The 26,846-nt window shown below is 41.9% G+C and overlaps 1 protein-coding gene and 1 pseudogene across 8 annotated transcripts in view; both read right to left on the bottom strand.

Annotated features, from left to right (window-relative positions):
• The window catches only part of LOC127911033 (general transcription factor II-I repeat domain-containing protein 2-like), a 236,247-nt pseudogene that overhangs the window by 27,126 nt on the left and 182,275 nt on the right, over positions 1-26,846 (bottom strand).
• Positions 1-26,846, bottom strand: part of LOC118402105 (sodium- and chloride-dependent glycine transporter 1-like) — an 85,135-nt gene that overhangs the window by 19,675 nt on the left and 38,614 nt on the right. For 7 of the 8 annotated variants that reach the window (XM_052476966.1, XM_052476971.1, XM_052476969.1 and 4 more), the window contains 6 exons: positions 5,552-5,708; positions 3,715-3,846; positions 3,118-3,403; positions 765-897; positions 397-531; positions 15-118 (listed from right to left, as the gene is read on the bottom strand). In XM_052476966.1, the coding sequence (XP_052332926.1) occupies positions 15-118; positions 397-531; positions 765-897; positions 3,118-3,403; positions 3,715-3,846; positions 5,552-5,708 (947 nt within the window). Of the gene's footprint in view, positions 1-14; positions 119-396; positions 532-764; positions 898-3,117; positions 3,404-3,714; positions 3,847-5,551; positions 5,709-8,193; positions 8,322-26,846 lie in introns of those variants that run through there. The other variant, XM_052476973.1, reaches the window with a different exon arrangement.

Below are 26,846 nucleotides of genomic sequence, written 5' to 3'. Positions count from 1 at the left end.
GAAGAGTAGAGTACCTGTAGCAGTTGTTGTGGAACTTGTTGTAGGAGGCCATAGTGATGAGCCCTCCCCATGCACAGCCCAGAGAGTAGAAGATCTGAGAGGCAGCGTCTCCCCACACCTGGACAGACAGAAAACCATGTGTCAATACAACCACTGAAGAAGACTTATTTCATATCTGAGGCATATGACATCTGATTTTAAAGATGTCTCTGTGTGATGAGACAGCCTACAACGTTACGCTATGAAGAGCTACAGAGCTATTATATGAGTTGTAAAAAGTCAACGTCAACAACTCATAAAGTAGTTCTTAACTAGCTGCAGTAATGACATGGTAATGACATAGATTTACATGACTTATTACTATATTTACTACATTTCCTATATGATTAGCCATACCTTAGCGTCGAGGATCTTATGCCACTGTGGGGTAAGGTAGTACTTGATGCCGGTGACAGCTCCCTCCAGGGTGATGCCTCTGATGAAGAGGATGGTCAGCACCACGTAGGGGAATGTGGCTGTGAAGTACACCACCTGAGGACCGCCGAGAGGTGAAGAATGAGTTAGAACATCTCCTAATGGGTGTCAATGATACATTATGACTAGGAGTTTTTCTTGATCATAGACTAAGTAACCTGACCGGGAAAAACTACTGGCCCAATCCAATAACTTTTGGAGGTGAGAGAGAGAACGTAGAGAGATGAGCGAGATAAGAGAGAGAAGAGAGAGAAAAACAGGGAGACAGAGCGATAGACACCGCTGCTCACCTTGCCTGAAGACTTGACTCCTCTAATGAGACAGAGGAAGACCACCACCCATGACACGGCCAGACATCCCAGAATAGGGAGACGGACATCACCGAAATTCCCGATGTCGTCTGAGATCTGCAGAACGTAGTGTCTGTGGGGAACGCACACAATTAATCACAGTGTCTATTCACAACAACGCCTTAATAGATAAATGAAGAATGTAGAGTCAGTGCCGCAGGGACAAACAATGGCTATACGTTCATTCATGAGAGATAGAGAAGGAGAATTGTTTGGATGATCCCTTGTGTTACAGCGAGCGAATCACATATTTCAATGTAGCAGCATGACTGAAAAACAACTTGGTGACAACACAATGGTTTATCTTAACTGACAATAGGCAGGAAATACAACTCCATTCATAGTATACTGAAGACATCACCCGGAATGAAAGCTGAGCACAAACCATTTAGAAAGCCATTAACCAAGCACACCGATCCCTTCGAATGGCCCCTATTTTCTATGCTAGGAGAATAAAACAGCTACACTACTGGGGATCAAGATACTATTCTTGTCGAGAAAAATATACTTAACATCTAATCTTGTGTACTTCAGACAGTCAACTACAGTATGTGTAATGCTTGATGAATGCGGGATGATTAATCATAGGCCAGGATTAGCAAGGCACACATGCCTGCCATCTGACTGGACAGGACTAGAGCATCTGAAACAATATTGCCTTACAGAGATACACAAACACTCTTCTGTTTACACATGGTCAGACATGCACTAAGTGACTAAAAGTATGTGGACACCTTCTCGTCGAACATCTCATTACAAAATCATGGGCACTAATATGTAGTTGGTCCCTCTTTGCTGCTACAACAGCCTCCACTCTTCTGGGAAGGCTTTCCACTAGATGTTGGAGCATTGCTGTGGAGACTTGCTTCCATTAAACCATAAGAGCATCAGTGAGGTCGGACACTGATTCTGGGCGATTAGGCCTGGCTCGCAGTCAGCGTTCCAATTCATCCCAAAGGTGTTGGAGGGGGTTGAGGTCAGGGCTCTGTGCAGGCCAGTCAAGTTCTTCTACACCGATCTCAACAAACCATTTCTGTATCGACCTCGCTTTTCCTTTACTGGAACTAAGGGGCGTAGTTCGAACCATAAAAATCAGCCCCAGACCATTATTCCTCCTACACCAAACTTTACAGTTGGCACTATGTATTCGGGCAGGTAGCGTTCTCCTGGCATCCACCAAACCCAGATTTGTTCGTCAGACTGCCAGATAGTGAAGTGTGATTCATCACTCCACTGCTCCAGAGTCCAATGGAGGCGAGCTTTACACCACTCCAGCTGACGTTTGGCATTGTGCATGGTGAACTTAGGCTGCTCGACAATGGAAACCCATTTCACGAAGCGACTAACAGTTCTTGTGCTGAGCAGCCTAAAAGGCAGTTTGTTACTCTTTTGTGAGTGTTGCAACTGAGGACAGACCATTTTTACGTGCTACGAGCTTCAGCACTCTGTGATCCCCTTCTGTGAACTTGTGTGGCCTACTACTTCACAGCTGAGACATTGTTGCTCCTAGACGTCTCCACTTCACAATAACAGCACTTATAGTTGACCAGGGCAGCTCTAGCAGGGCAGAAATTTGACAAACTGACTTGTTGGAAAGGTGGCATCCTATGACGGTCCCATGTTGAAAGTCACCGAGGCCAGTCTAATGCCAATGTTTGTCTATGGAGATTGCATTGGTTGAGTGCTCAATATTATACACCTGTCAACAACCGGTGTGGCTGAAATAGTCGAATACACTCATTTGAAGCCGTGTCCACATACTTTTGTATATATAGTGTACTTTAAGTGCCAAAACATTTTGAACACTACTTTACTACCCATATCTAGGAGCAGTAGAGTGTGTATTAACCCTTGCATCATCTACTCCAGTCTCTTTAATCTTGTAGGCCTGACTCAGAGTCAGCCGTGCCTACACCTTCCCACTTAGGTACTGATGGGTTGCAGAATTACAACTCCCAAAATTCCCAGAAGTCCTGGCTGGACGAATCCGGATTTCCTGCTTATTCCTTTCTGATTCCGGGAATCTTCCAACCGGCAAGTGTATACTCAGGCCTTACTTCCAGTACTCAACAGATTTCAAATAAAATCAGTTAGAATTCAATTAAAGATTGATAACCAACTCTGAGTCCGGGTTATGCCTTACTTCCAGTACTCTACAGGTCTAGTAGTAACTCCCTCTCACTCGTGCCTTACTTCCAGTACTCTACAGGTCTAGTAGTAACTCCCTGTCACTCGTGCCTTACTTCCAGTACTCTACAGGTCTAGTAGTAACTCCCTGTCACTCGTGCCTTACTTCCAGTACTCCTCGCTGGGGCTGGTCCTCTTGGTCTTATTGACCACCTCCACGGCAACCTCAGCGGCCCCGGTGACCAAGCTGCGGGTGACGTTGGCCAAGGTGTTGTTGATGCCCCTGGGAGTCACCACACCGTTGCAGGTGGGCGTGTTCCAGGGGTTGTTGCAGTAGGTCCACGGCAGGAGGTTGGTCATGGAAGAGAAGAAATAGTAGAAGGCAATGCAGATCACCACGTTGTAGTAGATACCGATGTAGGTGGACACCACCATCATCCCGTAGCCCACACCTGGCGAGGGAGAAAAAGAGAGTGGGAGGACTTCAGAATACTACCAGACAAGACTGTGGCTCTCTTACTGACGACATGTTGAAAATCTGTGGGTTTTCTAAGAATGTTTACATATGCATTCTAAGCTGACAATAGATGCTGCAATTTATTTTCAACCTTTCAGTTTCTTAAGCATCAGATAGTCCGTTATTAGTTGGATGCCACTGACGAACGGCAGTGATATTAATGCCAATCACCAACACCAGCACTGGTTGTTGGCTCACCTTTGAACATGACTGAGCAACAGCATCAGTGGTTGTTAACTGGCTCACCTTTGAACATGGGGCTGATCCTCCAAACCCCCAGACATCCCTGGCTGGCGAACTGTCCAAATGAGAGCTCCAGGAAGAACAGGGGGATCCCACAGAACACCAGCATGATGAAGTAGGGGAACATGAAGGCTCCTGTAGTGCACAACACAACATATGGGTCAGTCAACTGTACAGGGACAGGTCAACAGTTTGGATGAAATTGATTAGAACTCAGATTTGTGTTATTTAACTCTTTACACTATTACTTCTTGTAAGTAGGTCTATGTTTATTATTGCTGCTCACAAACAATGGCTTATCTAATGGTCATCCATATGAAACATTTATAAATATTACAGAAAAGTTCCATGCCATGACAATATCCCATTTCTGCTATGTAATGCTCGGTGAGTGAGTGGACGGATTTTAAGGTCATGTTTCTGTCTAGAATAGAAAATGAGTTCAGAAATAGAAGAGTTGTCATCCCATGACATTGACAATATCATATTTCTGCTATATAATGCACTGTGAATAAGCAGTCTAATTGTAAGGTCATGTTTAGATCTAGACACAGGAAAAAGGTCATATAGAAAAGCATCCCATATCTTGTTTCTGCAACGTAGTGCCTCACGGTGGTCATATTGCAAGGTCGCTGATGTTTTTTACGGCCGGCCAGCCAGCGGTGAGAAAATGTCATCAAGCCAAAGGAGGTGAATGGTGTCCACATCGCCAACAAATTATCATGGTCCAAACACACCAAGAAAGTTGTGAAGAGGGCACGACAACACCTTTTCCCCCTCAGGAGACTGAAAAGATTTGGCATTGGTCCCCAGATCCTCAAAAAGTTATACAGCTGCACCATCGAGAGCATCCTGACCGGTTGCATCACCGCCTGGTATGGCAACTGCTCGGCGTCTGACGTAAGGCGCTACAGAGCATAGTGCGTACAGCCCAGTACATCATTGGGGCCAAGCTTCCTGCCATCCAGGACCTATGTACTAGGCGTTTTTAGAGGAAGGGCCAAAAATGTGTCAAAGACTCTAGTCATCCAAATCATAGACTGTTAATTTTTTATTTTTTTATTTATTTACTTTAGTTTATTTACAAAATATTTTCTTAACTCTATTTTCTTAAAACTGCATTGTTGGTTTAGGGCTTGTAAGTAAGCATTTCACGGTAAGGTCTACACTTGTTGTATTCGGCACATGTGACAAATTCAATTTCATTTGAGTCCTAAGGAGCATCAGAAAGAGAGTGATGCTAAGCGAGGCAGCAATCCTCTGTCTGCTTGATTGGTTTAACAGGGGGCCAATGTATCTGGGGAATAACAACCTCAGTGCTGTAGTCTGAGATCATGGGTTAAAGGAAGGACTGGAGAGTGAAGAGCAGACTGCATGTGTCCCAAATGGCACCCTATTCCCTATATAGTACACTACTAGTGGGTATAGGGTGCCTTTTGGGCTACAGCCCAGGCCACAGCCAGCTGATAAAGTCTACTGTGATGTTATTACTGCAGAGCTTTGAGCTACACCAGCCCTCTTGGCTATAATACGCAGCTATGTGATTGTGTGACCTAATGCACAGGCTACTGTATATGTATGCCCTTCTATGGCAATCCCTGGTCGCAAAATGTATAGAAGACTAAAGCCAACTGTAGGAGTGAATGAGAGGGAATGAAGCCAAGAATAACTTGGATCCATCTGAAACAATGTGAGGAACGTAAACTTAAACTTGAACATACTTGACAACTCTTTCTACTTTGATTGCTTTTCAAAGCATTGCAAAAGGCATTGTGGATAAACTATAATGTATTGCTGTCATTACTACTATATAATCAGTGTGTTGAGTGTGAAGACGTACCTCCTCCATTTCTGTAGCAGAGGTAGGGGAACCTCCATACGTTTCCCAGGCCCACGGCATAGCCCACGCTGGTGAGGATAAACTCTATCTGGTTTCCCCAGTTCCCTCTCCTGGAGTTCTTATCCGTCTTCACAGGTTCTCCTGGAACAGCTCCATTCTAGAACACAAAGAGAGAAGAACATTAGAGATGTTAGAACGTTAGAGAGGAACTGTATCTAGTCTACCTCCAGACTGGAGTAGGTAAGCCATTCTCTCATTGTGACACCCAACTCAAATCAACAACAACAAACTCAACAACAGGCCTATTAGACCAACTACATTCAGCTGAATGTAAAGTTCCAGGGTGCACCAATTTTGAACACAAACCAGCAAAACAGTGTGAAATCGGCTACTGTCCTAGTGAGTAGACAGTAAACACTATACTGTATTAGATGTCCAATGGTCAGGCTAAAACTGCGGACGGCAAGATGAACAAATTATTTCATTCTAGAATACTTTTTTTTTTTTTTTTCTCCAGTTCTAGGCCTAGTTCTGCATGGCATGTTAGAACTCTAAAGTCGAGATGGGCACATTGGAGCGAACTTGATTTAAACTGAAATAACCATTTGTTGTGTGCACAAAATCAACATTTGGTCTTGTAGTCCTGATTTGAAGTTTGCTCCCTCCATCTGTTGGTATCAGATGGTCCTCGTTCTGACTTGACCTCCTCACTAACCCCAGGAGTTGACTACTGAGATTCCATTACGTCTATCTGCCTCTAACTCACACAGCCTTGTCCCTTCACATGGCACTACAGAAGCAGTATAACAAATCAGTTTATATATTACACTTAATACAACTCCTTCAATTAAATGTTATACTGTAGTAATCATAAATGTGACAAAGGTTTGGATTGCTGTGGGGTTTTGGTGTCTCTTATGGTGCACAGTGGAGTGTACTGTGAAATGTGTACATTGGTTAACGTGCAGTCATTGTCATGGAAGGCTCAGTATGTGCGCACGCACGCACGCACGCACGCACACACGCCTGCTTGCTGAGTTCCCTGGGCCGTTGCTCCCAGCAGAGTCGGCATCATGCAAGCAGGCAACTTATTCATCAGCAAAAAAATGAGAACAAACCCCAGAAAAATCCCATATTTTCATGATTGCCCCATAGACATCCTTGGAGTCTGATTGCGCCCAAATGTTCTATTTAAAAATAAATGTAACCTTTTCACAACAATCCCCAACCATTTGGTCTTGAATTGTAAACTAAAGAGAGAATAAATACAATATCACCAAACAGAACTCTTGCAAATCAACAACATTATTACAGCCAAAATGTTCCTTTAGTAATCTTTGGCTGGCCATTGAGTGTGAGACGTGTGCACCTGGGCGGGTGCGTGAGAAACAGTGTGTTGAGGCTGCTCTCCTCAGCGTGATGTCTGTGTTTGTGTGTGTTGTGTAGAGTGCGATTGTTTTAGGTGCTGAGAGTCTGGAGGAGGCGCACACCTGCTCAGTGCGAGGTGAGGCCAGCTGTACAGCTGAGAGGGCCCAGGGTGGAATGAGAGCTCAGCCAACCCACACAGTACAGCACAAAACACAACAGACAGACTGGGCTACATGTAGCCTGCTGGCCTCCCACCTGTGAGAAGCCAGGTCTTTCAACACATGATCAGTAGGCACGTTTCCACTGACCCAGGTTAATTCGACAAAAGCAATGGTCGCAAAAAACAATAACATCGCGACATGTGTAGTAGGCCTTATGGAAACGGCAGCTACAGGACACGTGTTCTAAAGATCAACAACATTTTGATCCGTTCGACAGGAGTGGATATTTCTTTATGATGGAAACAGTCTTGTTCCAATAAATTAAAATTTTAAAAGGTACGCGGAGCACGATGTCATAACGTGACTATAAAGCGCCACTCCATATTTAATTATAAACGCCTGCTGCTTGATCAATACATTTTTTCAACTATAAAATAATGTTTATTTGCAGGATTTTTGTCCTGACTTTCAAGAATGCCTGAATTGCATCGCCTTGCTCTTCTGGTTGGCTGCAAGTTTCACCATCCAATTATTTCAGATCTACAGGAGTGTAAGTTTCACCATGGCACGGACCATGGCGATACGTTGGCACAGGATAGTTATTAGAACATATGGCAAATATGAGTAAATTGTTGCATTCTACCCATGCTGGCTTTCGTGGGCTACCTGAGACATGAAACAGGTAGGAGGGCATATACAGGCTGTCGCCAATGTATTATTATGCAATTTGCCTAAATGGATCATGGAAACTCTTCAACCACTTGTTTTTTTGTTTATTGACACAATACAGTTTAATGGAAACACATCGTGGCAATTTGTATGCAAACGTTCGATATGTCGACAGAAAATCCATGGACAAGTTAGTGGAAACATAGCTAGTGTTTTCCCATAGGATTTTTTTCAGCATCGTTGGAAAATGTAGTGGTTGGGTGGTGGATCGATTGCTATTTGCTAGGGGGGTCTGGGGTATGATGAGGAGCAAGCGATGGCTGTGCGCTCGTGGCTCTCATTCACACCACTGCCTGCTCTGTGCTACAAATTCGCTGTAACTTGTCACACTAATCTTAAAGGGATAGTGCAATATTTTGTCAATTAAGCCCTTTTTCTACTTACCCAGAGTCAGACGAACTCATGGATACCATTTTTATGTCTCTGCATCAGGGGTTGAAACCGGTTCAGGGAACAGAACTGAAAACTGAAAAAATACAATTTGTTTTCAAGGAACAGAATCAGAACCGGGAACAAAAGTGATCTACAATGTTCCGGAACATAACCACTATTTTAAAAGCATGGGTTAATAATGTTATTTTAAATTCCAGGCAATTTGTTTCAGTTCCACAAAAATTGCAACAAAGCACCTATGCAAAGCCCTCACTCTGTCACTCAGAAACGTATTCCAGTGTCTCTTCAAGCCAAGCCTCCACCTCCTTCTCCTCCTCCTCCACCATCTCTCACACTCTCCCCACCCGCAAAATTTCAGTAGTCTTGTGCCCTACACTCATCTGTCCAATGCATGTACAGGTAATAGCTTGCCCTCTCCATAGCAAGCTGCTCTATTCGCACTGACTGGTTAAATAATATAATGTCGAGCTAAATGAAAAACAAATTTGGTTCGAACCGGTTCAGAACTTTATTTTGCTGGTCGAAACAGCTCTGCGTGCAGTTTGACGGAAATTGAAGGCAGTTTCGTGAGCCATTTAGCATGCTAGCTGTTCCCAAAGACTTCCAGTCACTGTGCTAATGGTAGTTAGCAACTTCTTTCAAACTGCATGCTGAGACATAAATTGTATCCATGAGTTCACCTGGCAAGTATAAATAGGCTTAATTAAGACATTTTCGCATTATCCTTTTAAAAGCCTGTCTCGGCAAATATGTTTTAAAAAACATTTGTTATATATTTTTGGGGAGTAACAATTAAGCAGTTGCGGGCCTGGTGGCAACTCATAGTTTACTCATAGCAACAAACTCAGCAAATAAAACAGACTGAACTAGTACCCCTGGTTGGGAACTACTGCTTAAATCAAGCATTGATAGGACTTTTTTCAATGCATTAGAGTTTGGAAAACTATTGGAAAACTATGGAATTAAAATGATTCCTAGAATTTGCTATATTCCGACTCCTCTCCACTATCTGTTCCGATACTCTCTCTCCAAGCTGTCTCTCTGGCTTGGTTACTTGCATCCCAAATGTCACCCTATTTCCTACACAATATGGGTCTTGGTCAAAAGAAGAGCACCAAATAGTGCCATTTGGTCTGTTGCTCTGGATGCTGGCTGTCCAGTGTTTAGACCAGTGGTGTGTACTCCCTGGAGCACCCTGCTTGGTAAGTCACTGCAGTGAACAGCACAGAGCAGACAGACCGCCCCATTCAGATCCACACACTCAGCCCCATCTCCTCCCTCCCCATCCACATCGCACACACAGCTGGGCCCATCTGCCCTTTATGTAAGATGCACACATGGTCAGGCCATAGCCCTTCTCTCACCATCTCTCTGAGGGGCCCTTCCAAATCAGTGGACCCAACCTAACTCCCAACACCCTGCCCTCTTCTAGTGCACTGCACACAGGTGCACCGCAAGAGAGAGAAAGGAAGGGGAAAGAGACAGGTTTTCAAATCGTGCAAGGAAGTACGAAAGGATGAGTGAGCTCAAAGTTTATGTAAAGAGGATTCCCATTCCCAAGACTTGGGCAAATACTGTATATATATACAGGACCAGTCAAACGTTTGGATACACCTACTCATTCCAGGGTTTTTCTTTATTTTCTACATTGTAGAATAATAGTGAAGACATCACAACTATTAAATAACAAATCATGTAGTAACCAGATCTCAAATATCTGGGTCCATTTGAATGTGGGTCATTTGGTGCAAACATGGCTTATTGGCTTGTCATGATTTAACGTGGAGATTTTAGTTCTGTTGAAAGATCATTTACAAGATAACCACAATAATAATTAGTAAACCTGCCTGGGTCTTGGTCCACATCTGACTAAAACACATACAGACCTACCATACCAGCTAATTTGATGGGAGTGACACACACCTAACAAAGCATGGCCAATGACACCTGTGACCTTGTCGTGGTAATAGACATGCTCCATCTCCACTTGATTGTAAACCCAACCTAGGGCTTGACAGGACTCCCAGAGAAGCAGTGTAATATTACAGTACACACAGTATAGTAGACACTAAAATACAGAATTTTGGACAGAGACATAGACCAAGACAAAAAGGGAGAACCTAAGCTCCTGATAATACTACAGTATATTGGTATTAATCGCTGCCTGCATCCTGTTGCCCATCTTCATTACTGCCTGCTGTTATTGTGAAGTTCCAGCCTATGAGGCCTGCTAGCAACCCAAAGCTCCCTGGCATTTACTGACCGTTCCTGCGTGCATCCTCACTAGGCATGCAACCAGCACAAGCCATTATGTAGCCTACCGAACCTGGATGAGCAGCACTATTCCCAAGAATGTGTCCGTTTACTTGCCTGAGAGTGAGACATGGCAAGTTTTGTCTGAACTTTATTTGTCGTGCAAAGGACTGGCCCAAATGACTGAGTGATAGGCAATAAACTACAGTATAAGGATACAACTCAATGATCAAATCAGCAAAGGAGAAATTATGTAGAGGAGATTGAGAGAACGAAAACAAAATTGAGTTTTAGACTACTATGTATAAGTGACTGTTTAGCACTGCACAATTGCCCGTTGCACTGTACATGGAGGGAGATTGTGCGTATTCACTTATCGTAGCTGAGTACACACAGGCCAGGGGACCTGAAGACACTTCTGCACATGTACTCCAGCACCTGATTCACACAGCTAGTTACCTCCTGTTGCACCACTATTACTGGGAATTGTAGACTCCTGACCATACCTGAATGAACAGGGTGGGAAGCAACCTAGCGATTAAGAGTGTTGGGGCAGTAACCAAAAGGACTGGTTTGAATCCCTGAGCCGACAAAGTGAAAAATCTTCCGTTCTGCCCTTGAGCAAGGCAGTTAAGCCCCAACAACAACAACAACTGCTCCCTGGGCACCAATCTGATTGAGAGGGGTTGGGTTAAATGCAAAAGACACATTTTGGTTGAATACATTCAGTTATGCAACTGACTAGGTATCCCCTTTCTTCTCATTACTATCAAATCAGTCTGTAGGCCTATGTACAGTAGATCTTGTTTTATGGATTCTTATTCAGCTCTTGGGCATGGTCTTGTAAATATAGTTTTTAAGTTATGTGCTCAGGACTTGCTTGGCTGCCCTGGTGTTATGCAGTAGTGTTGAACGTGCAAGTCAGAAGGAGCACAATATATCACAAAAGAAGTACAAAAAAAATGCTATCACAGTTACATTTAACCTGGCCAGTGCACTTGTCTCTGCATGTGGGCTATAGTAAACTGCTGGTGAGATGGTTACACAAACGGCTTAAGAATAGGCCTTGCCTATGATCTGTGTCACCGTCACATGCTAGGACAACCATCAGACAAGACATTGAGGCTTAGCAGCCCATAGAACACATGTATAGCAGCTCTCTGACAATCCTCACCAACCAACAGTATTTCACTGACCCCATTCTTAAATAAAGAGATAAGAAAGGAGTGATAGAAGGAAGCGTCGATGGAGGGAATGTGCTCTGTCAGCACTTCTAAAGGGGCCTGAAGACATCTGATCAAACCAAACATAAAGGTTAGAACAGTCATCTGATCCTTCAGTAGGAGGTAGGTCACCTAGTATTCAGCCACTGGTCTGACATGATCCTCAACAGGGGGAGGGTCAGATTCCAACAAAACAATTCAAAACAATTATATATTTGCAGAGGGTGATGAAAAAGTACATTTAAATCAACTTTGTTCAGGTAAAACAATAGGTAAAATAAAGTTGTTTAACTAGTAAAAATCCTCGGGTTTAAAGTTACACGGTACTTATGTTGCCTAGCGATTCATCCTGAATTTAATTCCGCGGCTCCATCGATCGCTCTATACATCAGTCTACCATCCTAGAAGTTGTTTGTGCTGACATCAAAATTAGGTGATTCATTATTTGTGTAGTAGGCCAGCTCTGGTCCAACCCATCGGTTTCTGGGGCTAATCAGAACGGTGTGAATTTGTTTGCATTCGACAAGTCGTCGGGGAGGACTCATTGTGTAGAAGAAATGTTAGTGGGCGTGGCATTTTGCTGGAGTGAAGGGTAGCCAGTCAAACTCCTGTCCACCAATTTTAACAAGCATTTTAGTGTAAAAACAAAACATGTATGTGACTGTTGGTTTTAAAGTTTTTCAATACAAAGTGTAACTCTTTCGCATTATTGCCCAGAAGCGAAAACTCTTCCACTGTAAGAACACCCTCCCAACAAATCTAACATTGGAATCGAAGTAGCCTAACACCTCTTCCACCAACCATTCTATCGGAGTTTGAATATCATTTGAAAATAACTGAAGCTGACAGAAGACCAGGTTGTTATTGAAATTCAAATCAAACAAAACCAAGAGTGATTTGATCATTGTAAGCTAAATAATTTCAGTAACAATCATTTAGTGGCACACGTAGATACCCTTGTTAACGAACAACAATTTAACAATAATTTTAAACGGAAAATTGGTGCGTGCATATGTATTCACCCCCTTTGCTATGAAGCTCCTAAATAAGATCTGGTGCAATTAATTACCTTCAGAAGTCACATAATTAGTTCAATAAAGTCCACATGTGTGCAATCTAAGTGTCACATGATCTGTCACATGATCTCAGTATATATACACCTGTTCTCAAAGGCCCCAGATTCTACAACACCACTAAGCAAGGGGCACCACCAAGCAAGCAGCACCATGAAGACCAAGGAGCTCTCAAAACAGGTCAGGGACAAAGTTGTGGATAAGTACAGATCGGGGTTGGGTTATAAAAAAATATCAGTAACTTTGAACATCCCATGGGGCACCTTTAAATTAATCATCAAAAAATGTAAAGAATATGGCACCACAACAAACCTGCCAAGGGAGGGCCGCCCACCAACACTCACAGACCAGGCAAGGAGGGCATTAATTAGAGAGGCAACAAAGAGACCAAAGAAAACCCTGAAGGAGCTGCAAAGCCCCACAGCGGAGATTGGAGTATATGTCAATAGGACCACTTTAAGCCATACACTCCACAGAGCTGGGCTTTACAGAAGAGTGGGCAGAAAAAAGCCATTGCTTAAAGAAAAAAAATAAGCAAACATGTTTGGTTTTTGCCAAAAGGAAACTCCCCAAATATATGGAATAAGGTACTCTGGTTAGATGAGACTAAAATTGATATTTTTGACCATCAAGGAAAATGCTATTTCTGGTACAAACCCAACACCTCTCATCACCCCAAGAACACCATCACCCCAAGAACACCATCATGCTGTGGGGATGTTTTTCATCGGCAGGGACTGGGAATCCGGTTAGAATTGAAGGAATGATGGATTAAATACAGCGTTAAATACAGGGAAATTCTGGAGGGAAACCTGTTTCAGTCATCAAGAGATTTGAGACTGGGGTGGAGGTTCACCTTCCAAACATTTAAATGTCTTGGAATGGCCTTGTCAATGCCCAGACCTCAATCCAATTGAGGATCTGTGGTATGACTTAGAGATTACTGAACACCAGCAGAAGTCATCCAACTTGAAGGAGCTGGAGCAGTTTTGACTTGAAGAATGGCCATACCATACCAGTGACATACCCCAAGAGCCTCGGTGGCTCTACTTGGTGGCTCTACAAAGTATTCACTTTGGGGAGGTGAATAGTTATGCACGCTCAAGTTTTCAGTTTTTTTTGTCTTATTTCTTGTTTGTTTCACAATAAAACATTTTTTTTTTTACATTTTCAAAGTACTAGGCATGTTGTGTAAATCAAACGATACAAACCCCCCAATAATCTATTTTAATTCCAGGTTGTAAGGCAACAAAATAGGAAAAATGCCAAGGGGGTGAATACTTTCACAAGCCACTGCAACTAACGTCACCTTGGGATTAAACAAGGGTGGGTTCAGTTCTACTCAACTGTAATTAAATAGACACGGGTCCACAATGTCCTCAAAGGCTGCATTATAAAATGTCTGTGAGGTGAAAGTAATTCCACTAAAGACAGCGAGACTGTGGCTTCTCACCCGGCTAGCGGAGGCCCACATTCCTCCAAATCCCATTGGGCATCGTGTGAATACCTACTTTCCATGGTTGATTAATAAAGTGTAATGGTGAGTTGTCAGGAAAGACGGGAAAGTTAGGCACAATCACAGCAGACGGATGGCTACGATGGCCACCCAGAAGGTTACATCTCTGGGTTACATCACTCAAACAGTGCGTACAGCCACAATCATATCAAGTTCCCCTGGCTAGCTAGCTGGAAGACATGATCCTATAGTATGCATCATGGCCAGCAAAACATACATTTCCAGTTTCCACTGGCCTATGTTTAGAATATTTGAGAAAGAGCTTTAAAACTTATTGAAAGTCATATCTTCTCATATTGAATTTGAAATTGTGTATCCATTTTTTATATAAAAACATGAAATCAAATTATTTGATCATTCATCCCCCACAAAAGCAACAAATTGAATTTGAAAACAAAAACAAGCAATATGCGAGATATTAGGTAGGCTAAATAGTCTGCAATCCCAAATCTAAATAACTAGCATATAACAAACAAATATACAATTCAACCCAATATCCAATCACAAAAACTGTTTCCCACTTCTTAATCAGATAAAAGAAACTGCAACAATTGTAGGCCAAAAATATTGAAAATATTGAAAGGGTCGACAAATACAAATTCTACCTTTAGTCTGAATTTTTAAGGCCGCCAAATACATCATCAAAGCACTGAAATCGCCTTACCTTTGAGATTTGCATTGTAAATGTTGGTCACATAGCCCTTTCTCAGCGCTGATGCAACTTGAGGATCTGACTGATACTTACTGTAGGGAGTGTCTGGGGGAGCAGTAGGAGTGGTTTCCAAGTCAGAAACCAAGAGCTGCGCAAAACAGCCAGTGAGTAACACATCCTTACACAACAATAATTATGCGTACATAGAAGCAGAACAATATTTCAAGTTGAACTAAAATGTACCTCCTTGATTGGTTTTCCTAAATATTTTTAAATGGCTTGGCATGTATGCTTCCCTTTTAATATAGGGTGAAACCCGTAATGGCATAGAAAAACCAATATAAATGTAATTATTTGTATGTTTAGGCTAAATGTGTTGGGAAAAACACAGGATTTGACAGAAAAATGCAAGATCAACTGCAAAAGAGGAATTGCCTTGCTAGTTGACAATGTTAGTAGTTAAGTTACCACTAGTCTCCTACTGCCAGTCTCTGTAGGCTATTGAGACCCTGGTTCCATTACCACCTTCATGCTCATAATAATCACATCATAAGTTAATATTAATAGGATCATGTTCAAATCCAATAACTGGGTGGATTTATGCAGATAAAACAAAAGGATTGCAAGGCTGAAAGCTACTGACGCTCATACAGAAACAACTGCCAGCGCTGATTTGTGCAGACAACCAGGTCTAGCTTCAGCCACGCGGTTCGCTTAACTAGATCATTCAATTAGTGTGCACTGTGCATGGCTGTTAAGTGATGCGGGAGACTAGCCCGCGGAGCCATTGGCCAACGCAAGCTGTTCACCTGACCCTCGATCCCCCAATCACACACACACAGAAAACCAAACGCACACACTCACAGAATCACTTAAGCATACACAAATAGAAAAACACACACACACACCTCATCCCCTCAACCTTATCCTCTCTCATCCCCAAATCCATCGCTCTCTCTTCCTGACAAAAACATCAAATATATCATGAACTCTGACAATTCACCTAGCAATACCTCTGAACCCCATCCCAGTTGGCAGAGAAGTTAGCTACATGTAACTGGCCTTACTGCTCAACCATGAATGAGCATTATTCTTTGGTCTTCATTGGACTGTATAGTTTTGAGCTACAGTACACTTTAAAAACAGACATCCCATGCTGTTCCAGAATACAGACAATGTACAGTAGACATCAGACAATGCAGACTACATTTACTTTAATCCCTGACAAGACTTAAAAGGCTAACTTTACCAATTCAATTCAAGGATGATACAATTTAATATACCTTTAAAAGAGTATTCATCATTGTAATAGTACTCAAGAATTTCAGGATTACATAAATTGACCCAGTTTTGTCTCTTCTCAAACAAGAGAAGACAAAGCCATGCAATACTGTCAGACGGTATGATTAGGACAAACATCTTCAAAGTCTGTTAGCATACGGTCCTGACAGCCTCCCATCATCACGCACATGGCTGAGGTCTGGTTAAGCACACAGAGCTGGGAGCAGGGGAGGTCAGTTCATAATTTTAAAGCAAACCACAGATATTATTTGTGGTTTTGTCCAGCCAGTACCCAATACACAATAATGTGCAACTAAAAAAATTAACTAGGCTAATTATGTTGACTTATTGAGAACTTTTAAGTGACATGCCTGGGATTTTACGGTGGGTATTATTACTACATGGGTCTATAAAGATCTGCACCAATTACTTTTCTAAAATATCTTCAGACAACTGCATCCTAGATGCATAGCACAATCTTTTGTAAAGATGTTTAGTTGAGAGATATGAGCATTCAACTCAAAAAGCAAGTTTTGAGGAGAGGGAGACTTCTCATTCTATGCTTTTGCCTTCCGTTCATGACAGTCCCAAATCTGAGGACTAATTTGCTTCTTCCAAGCCGTGCTCCCTGTCTCCAGGGCATGGTCTGTCAGGTCATGAACAACACTGCACTGAGCTGTGGTAGAGGAGTCATGAAACTGTCCTGTATATGCTACTAAGTCCCGAAGCCATTTACACAGAACCTTACCTGCCAAAGTGTGTGTCCCAAATGGTACCCTATTGCCTATGGACCCCGAACCAATGAAGTGCACTACATAGGGAATAGGGTGCCATTTGGGACACAATGCTTCAAAAAGGTCCAAAGCCTGAGGAAATAAACGTTCACACACACTGTTGTTGAACATATTTAACCTTGCTCTTTAATGTCTGCACCAAACATTTGAATACGTTCTGGACGGTCTAATCTGAAGTAAAGACAACGGTCCTCAGTGGTACACTCAGAGTAAAGTGTGATTAATCCCTTTAAGGGCAGACTCCCCGCCAGCCACATATACAGAAGAAGTAAAATCACATCAAAGTTTATTGGTCGTGTATACAGATTTGCAGGTTTTATCGCAGGTGAGGCAAAATGATTGTGTTTCTAACTACAAAATTGCAGTAATAAAAAACATACACATAATCCAGAAAAAGAACACAATTAGTTATACATGTTGAGCCATGACTAGATTACAGCATATACAGTGCCTGGCGAAAGTATTCATCTCCCTTGACATTTTTCCTATTTTGTTTTCTTACAATCTGGAATTAAAAAGGATTTTGTATTTTTTCTTTTGAAACAAACAAGACAAAAAAACTGAAAACTTGAGCGTGTAAAACTATTCAACCCCTCAAAGTGAATACAAAGTGAATACTTTGTACTTTGGATTGAGGTCTGGGCTTTGACTAGACCATTCCAATACATTTAAATGTTTCCCCTTAAACCACGAGTGTTGCTTTAGCAGTATGCTTAGGGTCATTGTCCTGCTGGAAGGTGAAACTCCGTCCCAGTCTCAAATCTCTGGAAGACTGAAACAGGCTTCCCGCAATAATTTCCCTGTATTTAGCGGCATCCATCCTTCCTTCAATTCTGACCAGTTTCCCAGTCCCTGTCGATGAAAAACATCCCCACAGCATGATGCTTCCACCACCATGCTTCACTGTGGGGATGGTGTTCTTGGGGTGATGAGAGGTGTTAGGTTTGCACCAGAAATAGTGTTTTCCTTGATGGCCAAAAATTGAATTTTAGTCTCATCTCATCTAACCAGAGTTTTTTTTACACCTTTATTTAATCTTTATTTAACTAGGCAAGTCAGGTAAGAACACATTCTTATTTTCAATGACGGCCTAGAAACGGTGCGTTAACTGCCTTGTTCAGGGGCAGAACGACAGATTTTCACCTTGTCAGCTCGGGGATTCAATCTTGCAACCTTACAGTTAACTAGTCCAACGCAATAACGACCTGCCTCTCTCTCGTTGCACTCCACAAGGAGACTGCCTGTTACGCAAATGCAGTAAGCCAAGGTAAGTTGCTAGCTAGCATTACACTTATCTTATAAAAAACAATCAATCATAATCACTAGTTAACTACACACGGTTGGTGATATTACTAGATATTATCTAGCGTGTCCTGCGTTGCATATAATCTGACTGAGCATACAAGCATACAAGTCTCTAAGTATCTGTCTGAGCTGTGGTAGGCAGAAGCAGGCACGTAAACATTCATTCAAACAGCACTCTCATGCGTTTTGCCAGCAGCTCTTTGTTGTGCGTCAAGCATTGCGCTGTTTATGACTTCAAGCCTATCAACTCCCGAGATGAGGCTGGTGTAACCGAAGTGAAATGGCTGGCTAGTTAGCGCGCATTATTTAGTATGGTCAGGGCATGAGTTGGGGTGGGCAGTCTGTTTGTTTTTCTATGATTTGGGGATTTCTATGTTTCGGCCTAGTATGGTTCTCAATCAGAGGCAGGTGTCATTAGTTGTCTCTGATTGAGAATCATACTTAGGTAGCCTGGGTTGCACTGTTTGTTTGTGGGTGATTGTCTATGTTGATGGCTTGTTTCAGCGCAGTTCGCATTAGCTTCAAGGTTGTTATTTTGTTTATTGTTTTTGTATAGTGTTTCAGTGTTCAGTGTTTTCTTTATTAAAATTAATGATGAACACATACCACACCGCATTTTGGTCCTCCGATCCATCTCGCCTCTCCCCTTCAGATGAAGAGGAGGACGACCGTGACAGAAGGTACCACGTTCATCTGTACAAACAACAGTACGCAAGTATATACACCATGGGACCACGCAGCTGTCACACCACTCAGGAAAGAGACGCATTCTGTCTCCTAGAGACGAACGTACTTTGATGCGAAAAGTGCAAATCAATCCCAGAACAATAGCAAAGGACCTTGTGAAGATGCTGGAGAAAACAGGTACAAAAGTATCTATATCCACAGTAAAACGAGTCCTATATTGACATAACCTGAAAGGCCGCTCATCAAGGAAGAAGCCACTGCTCCAAAACCGTCATAAAAAAGCCAGACTACGGTTTGCAACTGCACATGGGGACAAAGATCATACTTTTTGGAGAAATGTCCTCTGGTCTGATGAAACAAAAATAGAACTGTTTGGCCATAATGACCATTGTTATATTTGGAGAAAAAGGGGGGAGGTTTGCAAGCTGAAGAACACCATCCCAACCGTAAAGCACGGGGTGGCAGCATCATGTTGTGGGGGTGCTTTGCTGCAGGAGGGGCTGGTGGACTTCACAAAATAGTTGGCATCATGAGGGAGGTAATTTAGGTGGATATATTGAAGCAACATCTCAAGACATCAATCAGGAAGCTTCCAAATGGATAATGACCCCAAGCATACTTCCAATGTTGTGGCAAAATGGCTTAAAGACAACAAAGTCAAGGTATTAGAGTGGTCGTCACAATGCCCTGACCTCAATCTGATAGAAAATTTGTGGGCAGAACTGAAAAAGCATGTGCGAGCAAGGAGGCCTACAAACCTGACTCCGTTACAACAGCTCTGTCAGTAGAAATGGGACAAAATTCACCCATCTTATTGTGGGAAGCTTGTGGAAGGCTACCCAAAACGTTTGACCGAAGTTAAACAATTTAAAGGCAATGCTACCAAATACTAATTGAGTGTATGTAAAGTTCTGACCCACTGGGTGATGAAATAAATAAAAGCTGAAATAAATCATTCTCTATACTATTATTCTGACATTTCACATTCTTAAAATAAAGTGGTGATCCTAACTGACCTAAGATAGGGAATATTTTTTTTACTAGGATTAAATGTCAGGAATTGTGAAAAACAGAGTTTAAATGTATTTGGCTAAGGTGTATGTAAACTTCCGACTTCAACTGTATATACTGAGGTCGTGTATCAAAACATGTGACACTTAGATTGCACTAATTATTTAACTTATTATGTGACTTCTGAAGGTAATTGGTTGCATCAGATCTTATTTAGGGGCTTCATAGCAAAAGGGGTGAATACATATGCCAGCCATTTTTCACTTCACCAATTTGGCCTATTTCATGTATGTCCATTACATGAAATTCAAATAAAAATCAAGTTAAATTACAGGTTGTAATGCAACAAAATAGGAAAAACGCCAAGGGGGATGAATACATATAAAGTGGTTGAAATAGTATGTAAACATTATTACAAGTCACCAATGTTCAATGACTATGTACATTGAACAAACCAACATGTACAGTGTTGGTCCCATGTCACTGAGCTGAAATAAAAGATCCCAGACATTTTACATACGCACAAAAACATGTATTTCTCTCAAATTTTGTTCACAATTTTTTTTACAGCCATTTTAGTGAGCATTTCTCCTTTGCCAAGATAATCCATCCACCTGACAGGGGTGGCATATCAAGAAGATGATTAAACAGCATTATCATCACCCAGATGCACCACTATAAAATATGCAATTTTGTCACACAACACAATACCACAGATGTCTCAAGTTGAGGGCGCTTGCAATTGACATTCTCAAACCAGGAATGTCCACCAGAGCTATTGCCAGATAATGTCATGTTCATTTCTCTACCATAAGTCACTATAGGTGCATCTCGTGCTGGGGATATCAAAAGGCCACAAAAAAATGGCAGTTTTGTCACAACACAATGCCACACGTCTCAAGTTGAGGGAGCTTGGAATTGACACTCTCACTCTAGGAATGTCCACCAGAGCTATCGCCAGGTAATTGTATGTTAATTTCTCTACCATAAGCCACATCCAACATTGTTTTAAAGAACCATAGACAATGTGTATGGCGTTATGTGGGCGAGCGGTTTGCTGACGTCAACGTTGTGAACAGAGTGCCCCATGGTGGTGGTGGGGTTATGGTATGGGAAGGCATAAGCTACAGACAACCAACACAATTACATTTTATTGATGACAATTTGAATGCACAGAGATACCGTGATGTGATCCTGATGCCCATTGTCGTGCTATTCATCCTCCGCCATCACCTTATGTTTCAGCATGATAATGCACGGCCCCATATCGCAAGGATCTGTACAAAATTCCTGGAAGTTGAAAATCTCCCAGTTCTTCCATGGCCTGCATACTCACCAGACATGTCACCCATTGAGCATGTTTGGAATGCTCTGGATAGACGTGTACGACAGCGCGTTCCAATTCCCACAACTTTGCAAAGTCATTGAAGAAGAGTGGGACAACATTCAACAGGACCACAATCACCAGCCTGATCAACTCTAAGCGAAGGAGATGTGTTGCGCTGCATGAGGCAAATGGGGGGCACACTAAATACTGACTGGTTATGATCCACTCCCTTACTTTTTCTAAAGGTATCTGTAACCCACCAATGCATATCTGTATACCCAGTCATGGGAAATCCATAGATTCGGGCCTAATTCATTTATTTTAATAGACAGATTTCCTTATATGAATTGTAACTCGGTAAAATCCTTTTTAAATTTTTTTTTAAATTTTACCTTTATTTAACCAGGCAAGTCAGTTAAGAACATATTCTTATTTTCAATGACGGCCTGGGAACAGTGGGTTAACTGCCTGTTCAGGGGCAGAACGACAGATTTGTACCTTGTCAGCTCGGGGGTTTGAACTCGCAACCTTCCGGTTACTAGTCCAACGCTCTAACCACTAGGCTACGCTGCCGCCCCTTTCTTGCATGTTGCGTTTATATTTTTGTTCAGTATACAGTGGCAGTGACTAAGATTAAGGGCACGGTAATGGGCGGGGGCGTGGAGATAGACGTTTCTCAGTCTCTCTCGGTCCCAGCTTTGATGGACCTGTACGGTCTCCACCTCATAGATGGTAGCGGGGTGAACCGTGCTGACATCCATGCTAATCAACCACACAAAACATCCACGCTTGTAATGGCATGACACCCAACTAGCAACTGAATCCACTCCGCAACACTACCGGTCAAAAGTTTTAGAACACCTACTCATTCAAGGGTTTTTCTTTATTTTTCCTATTTTCTATATTGTAGAATAATAGTGAAGACATCAACACTATGAAATAACACGTGGAATAATGTAGTAATCAAAAAAACAAATCAAAATATATTTTTATATTTGAGATTCTTCAAATAGCCACCCTTTGCCATGATGACAGCTTTGCACACTCTTGGCATTCTCTCAACCAGCTTCATGAGGGAGTCACCTGGAATGCATTTCAATTAACAGGTGTGCCTTCTTAAAAGTTAATTTGTGGAATTTCTTTCCATCTTAATGTGTTTGAGCCAATCAGTTGTGTTGTGACGAGAGAGAGAGAGAGAGAGAGAGTTAGTGCATTCAGAAAGTATTCAGACCCCTTCCCCTTTTCCACATTTTGTTACATTACAGCCTTATTCTAAAATTGATTAAATTAATTGTTTTCCTCATCAATCTACACACAATACCCAATAATGAAAAAGCAAATACATGTTTAGACATTTTTGCAAATGTATAAAAAATAAAAAACAGAAATACCTTATTTATATAAGTATTCAGACCCTTTGCTATGAGACTTGAAATTGAGCTCAGGTGCATCCTGTTTCCATTCACCATCCTTTCTACAACTTGATTGGAGTCCACCAAGGGTAAATTCAATTGATTGGACATGATTTGGAAAGGCACACACCTGTTTATATAAGTCCCACAGTTCACAGAGCATGTCAGAGCAAAAACCAAGCCATGAGGTTGAAGGAATTGTCCGTAGAGCTCCGAGACAGGATTGTTTGAGGCACAGATCTGGGGAAGGGTACCAAAAAATGTCTGCAGCATTGAAGGTCCCCAAGAACACGGTGGCCTCCATCATTTTTAAATAGAAGAAGTTTGGAACCACCAAGACTATTCCTAGAGTTGCCTGCCTGGCCAAACTGAGCAATCGGGGGGCGAAGGGCCTTGGTCAGGGAGGTGACCAAGAACCCAATGGTCACTCTGACAGAGCTCCTCTGTGGAGATGAGAGAACCTTCCAGAAAGACAACCATCTCTGCAGCACTCCACCAATCAGGTCTTTATGGTAGAGTGGCAAGACTGAAGCCACTCCTGAATGCCAAGCTTCATGTCTGGAGGAAACCTAGCACCATTCCTACTGTGAAGCAATAATGTTTTTCAGTGGCAGGGACTGTGAGACTAGTCAGGATCGAGGGAAAGATGAATGGAGGAAAGAACAGAGCAAACAGCTGTGCACCGACGCTTCCCATCCAACCTGGCAGAGTTTGAGAATATATACAGAGAAGAATGGGAGAAACTCCCCAAATACAGGTGTGCCAAGCTTGTAGCGTCATACCCAAGAGGACTCAAGGCTGCCAAAGGTCCTTCAACAAAATACTGAGTAATGGGTCTGACTCTGAATACTTGATTTAAAAAAATAAATAAATAAATACATTTGCTAAACAGTTCTTGCTTTGTCATTATGCGGTATTGTGTGTAGATTGATGAGGGGGAAAATAGCAATTTAGAATAATGATGTCAATATTTTAGAATAAGGCTAAACGTAACGAAATGTGGAAAAAGTCAAGTCAAGGGGTCAGAATACTTTCCGAATGCACTGTGTGTGTGTGTGTGTGTGTGTGTGTGTGTAATGTATATATATACACTAGTCTAAAGAAGGCCAGTTTTATTGCTTCTTGAATCAGAACAATAGTTTTCAGATGTGCTAACATAATTGCAAAAGGGTATTCTGATGATCAATTTGCCTTTTACAATTATAAACTTGGATTAGCTAACACAATATGCCATTGGAACACAGGAGTGATGTTCGCTGATAATGGGCCTCTGTACGCCTATGTAGATATTCCATAAAAAATCTGCTGTTTCCAGCTACAATAGTCATTTACAACATTAACAATGTCTACATTGTATTGTATTGATGTTATTTTAATGGACAAAAAATGTGCTTGTCTTTCAAAAACAAGGACATATGACCCCAAACTTTTGAACGGTAGTATATATATATATGGTATGGTATGGTATGGACCGGGGTTTGGCACACATTATGATGATTTACGGGTGGTTAACATCATTGGCGAAATGTGAGAGGTCAGTGAGAATAATTCAGGAATGTTATAACCATCGCAAGAACTAGGCCTACATGTCTGGGCTCAGCTGTGTGATTTAACACCAACTACCAGACAAGTCAATCGCTGCTATTGTTGTACAGCTGTCAAATCCACACCACATAGGCCATTTCAGTCAAGAAAGTTATGTTTGAAAATGGTCTAAACCAATTACATCTTGTATTGTATTTCTTATATCAAAGGAAGTTCACATTGGGCAGTCCTATCTGCGTTTATTATCTGCAGTATGTCTGCTAAATCAGATGGAACACTATGTATTACATCCAAAATGGCACCCTATTCCCCTTATAGGCCTAGTGCTCTATAAAAGGGAATACGGTGCCTTTTTGGGACGAAGCCTGTATGTCCGCTGGTTCTTCATACTGATCTCACTAGCAGTAAATGATTTGATTGTTTCTATACAGCAGTGAGAGCATGTCCAGCCAGCTAGGCTGTGTTGTATTGCAGTGTGGGGCTAGCTGCCTCTCCCCTCCGCCAGCTGTGGGTCCATGAGCACAGCATGGATAGAGACAGAGCCCAAAGCACAGGGAGAGCAAGAGGCCCTGAGCACACATACGACTGTGCACTCGCTCTTCTGCTGCCTGACCCCGCTCTCTCTCCCCCTTCACGTAAACACTCCCACCACTGACTTCCGCTCCCTATCCTGGCCCTCTTACCCCCACCTGAACCCAGAGGGGAGCGCTCAAAGTAGGCCAGAAAAAAAGGGGAAATGAATGTTGGATTAGAGTCAGGTGGAGTGAATATCGGGGAGCATCAGTGGTACCTAATTATGGTACTTCAACTATACATTGGGAACTGAAAATCACTGATTTAGCTCATTTAACACCCATTGCTTAATAAAAACACAATTACATGTCTACAGAAACTAGGCCTAAATAGTAGCATACCGTTGGTATTTTAAATCAATCCCATCATTTCAGAGTCCATTTATCCGCTATAATAAGAAGCAATTAATCCCCCTCTTTTGTAAACCGTTGGTGAAAGAACATGAGGGATATTTTCACAGGAGTTAATCTTATTACAGTATTGCAGAATTAGTCTAACATTGCAATCAAACTTCTCCACAGGGTATTGAAGTGAAATATGCAGTACAATAATATAACTCTCGTACCCAGACTTAAGAACAGCAGTAATCTGCTCCAAAACCTCCACTGGGAAATCATTTCTACCTCTCATTAAACAGCCCTCATTAACGTTCTGACAGTCTGTCATGTGCTATAAAATCTGGTAATGTATAGTGAAATCATTTGGGTCAGTCATTCCAAGCCAAGTTTTCAACTGCAATATTTTCTTGTCCAATGGAAAACTGTTCGGACAAAATAAAGAGACTTCAGTGTCAGTGATATCTAGGCTAAATCAAGGCACTTACTTCATTTTGAGGCATAAAATCACCCCACTACAATTTAGTAAATAAAACAGAAATATATAAGGATTAAACAACAATTTGTGGTCAAATCTTTACATCAAAATCAATAAAGAAATCTTGCAAGCTGTAGCCTATTCCCAAACTACAATCTATCATGGCTCCAGACACCAGAAACAATTTCAAGCAGATTTCAAACAATAACACCACCAAATGAAGCCAAACTATCTTCTATTCTTCCTCATTGTTAAAGGATGTCAGACTAAGTCAGAGGTGCCTACACTACCCTACCATGCAATTAGAAAATCTTCTGAAGCTCTTATTACTTCAATTATTACTCAAGCATGCTTTACAATCGCAGATGACCTTAGACAACTGTATTCCTACAGTGGGGTTGGCCTACCGCAGAGAACTCATGTAGGCGAGACAGGCTCCTTTATGAACAAGGAAATGGGGCTTGACTTGGGGCTTGAAACAGAAAATGTATTTAGAGAACAACAAATTGAAAAAGATGAAGCGATTTTAGCAGTAGCCTATACCATAAAAGTAGCTATAGCTCCCCTTTGGTGCGGAGAGGGAAACTTATGACACATGATAGTCAGTCAGGGTTGTGTGGCTGTATGGTAGCTGTCCTATACAAAGCGACAAGGCACTGTCTGTCTGAAGGGTCTGTCGTGTCAGCTGCACCTGATCCTAGACCTCTCTATGCGACACATCGTCCTGTCAGATATATCAGTTCACATCCAACAACTTCTGTCCCTTAGTCAATTAACCTTCTGAATATAACTTCACTCAACAAAACCTTAACCTCAAACGGCTTACCATACAATTGAGCCAATCAAATAGTATGTGGTCTATATCAACTTTTAGGGGATATGTCTATAACATAGTGACAATTATACATGACATACAGCACCACTGATATTGATGTTACCTGAAACCTAAACTTTCTGAAGCACACAATATCAAATAGACCTAGATTCCAAAGCATGTCCCATACCAGGACTGAATCAGAGGGACATTATATCGTTTAAGGAAATAACTCTTCAAACATTTATTGCATCCTTTGTCACAAGCACCATGGGCCATCACTTCATCTGAAGTGCAAATAAACACACATAGCTGAGAAGACTGTCACTCAAATCCGTGTACATCCTAATAAAGGGGGCGATGGA

This window comes from Oncorhynchus keta, chromosome 23 (genome assembly GCF_023373465.1).
Source record: "Oncorhynchus keta strain PuntledgeMale-10-30-2019 chromosome 23, Oket_V2, whole genome shotgun sequence".
Classification (NCBI taxonomy): Eukaryota; Metazoa; Chordata; class Actinopteri; order Salmoniformes; family Salmonidae; genus Oncorhynchus; species Oncorhynchus keta.
Note: the sequence above shows the minus strand (reverse complement) of the source record. Positions and strands in the feature narration are given on the sequence as shown.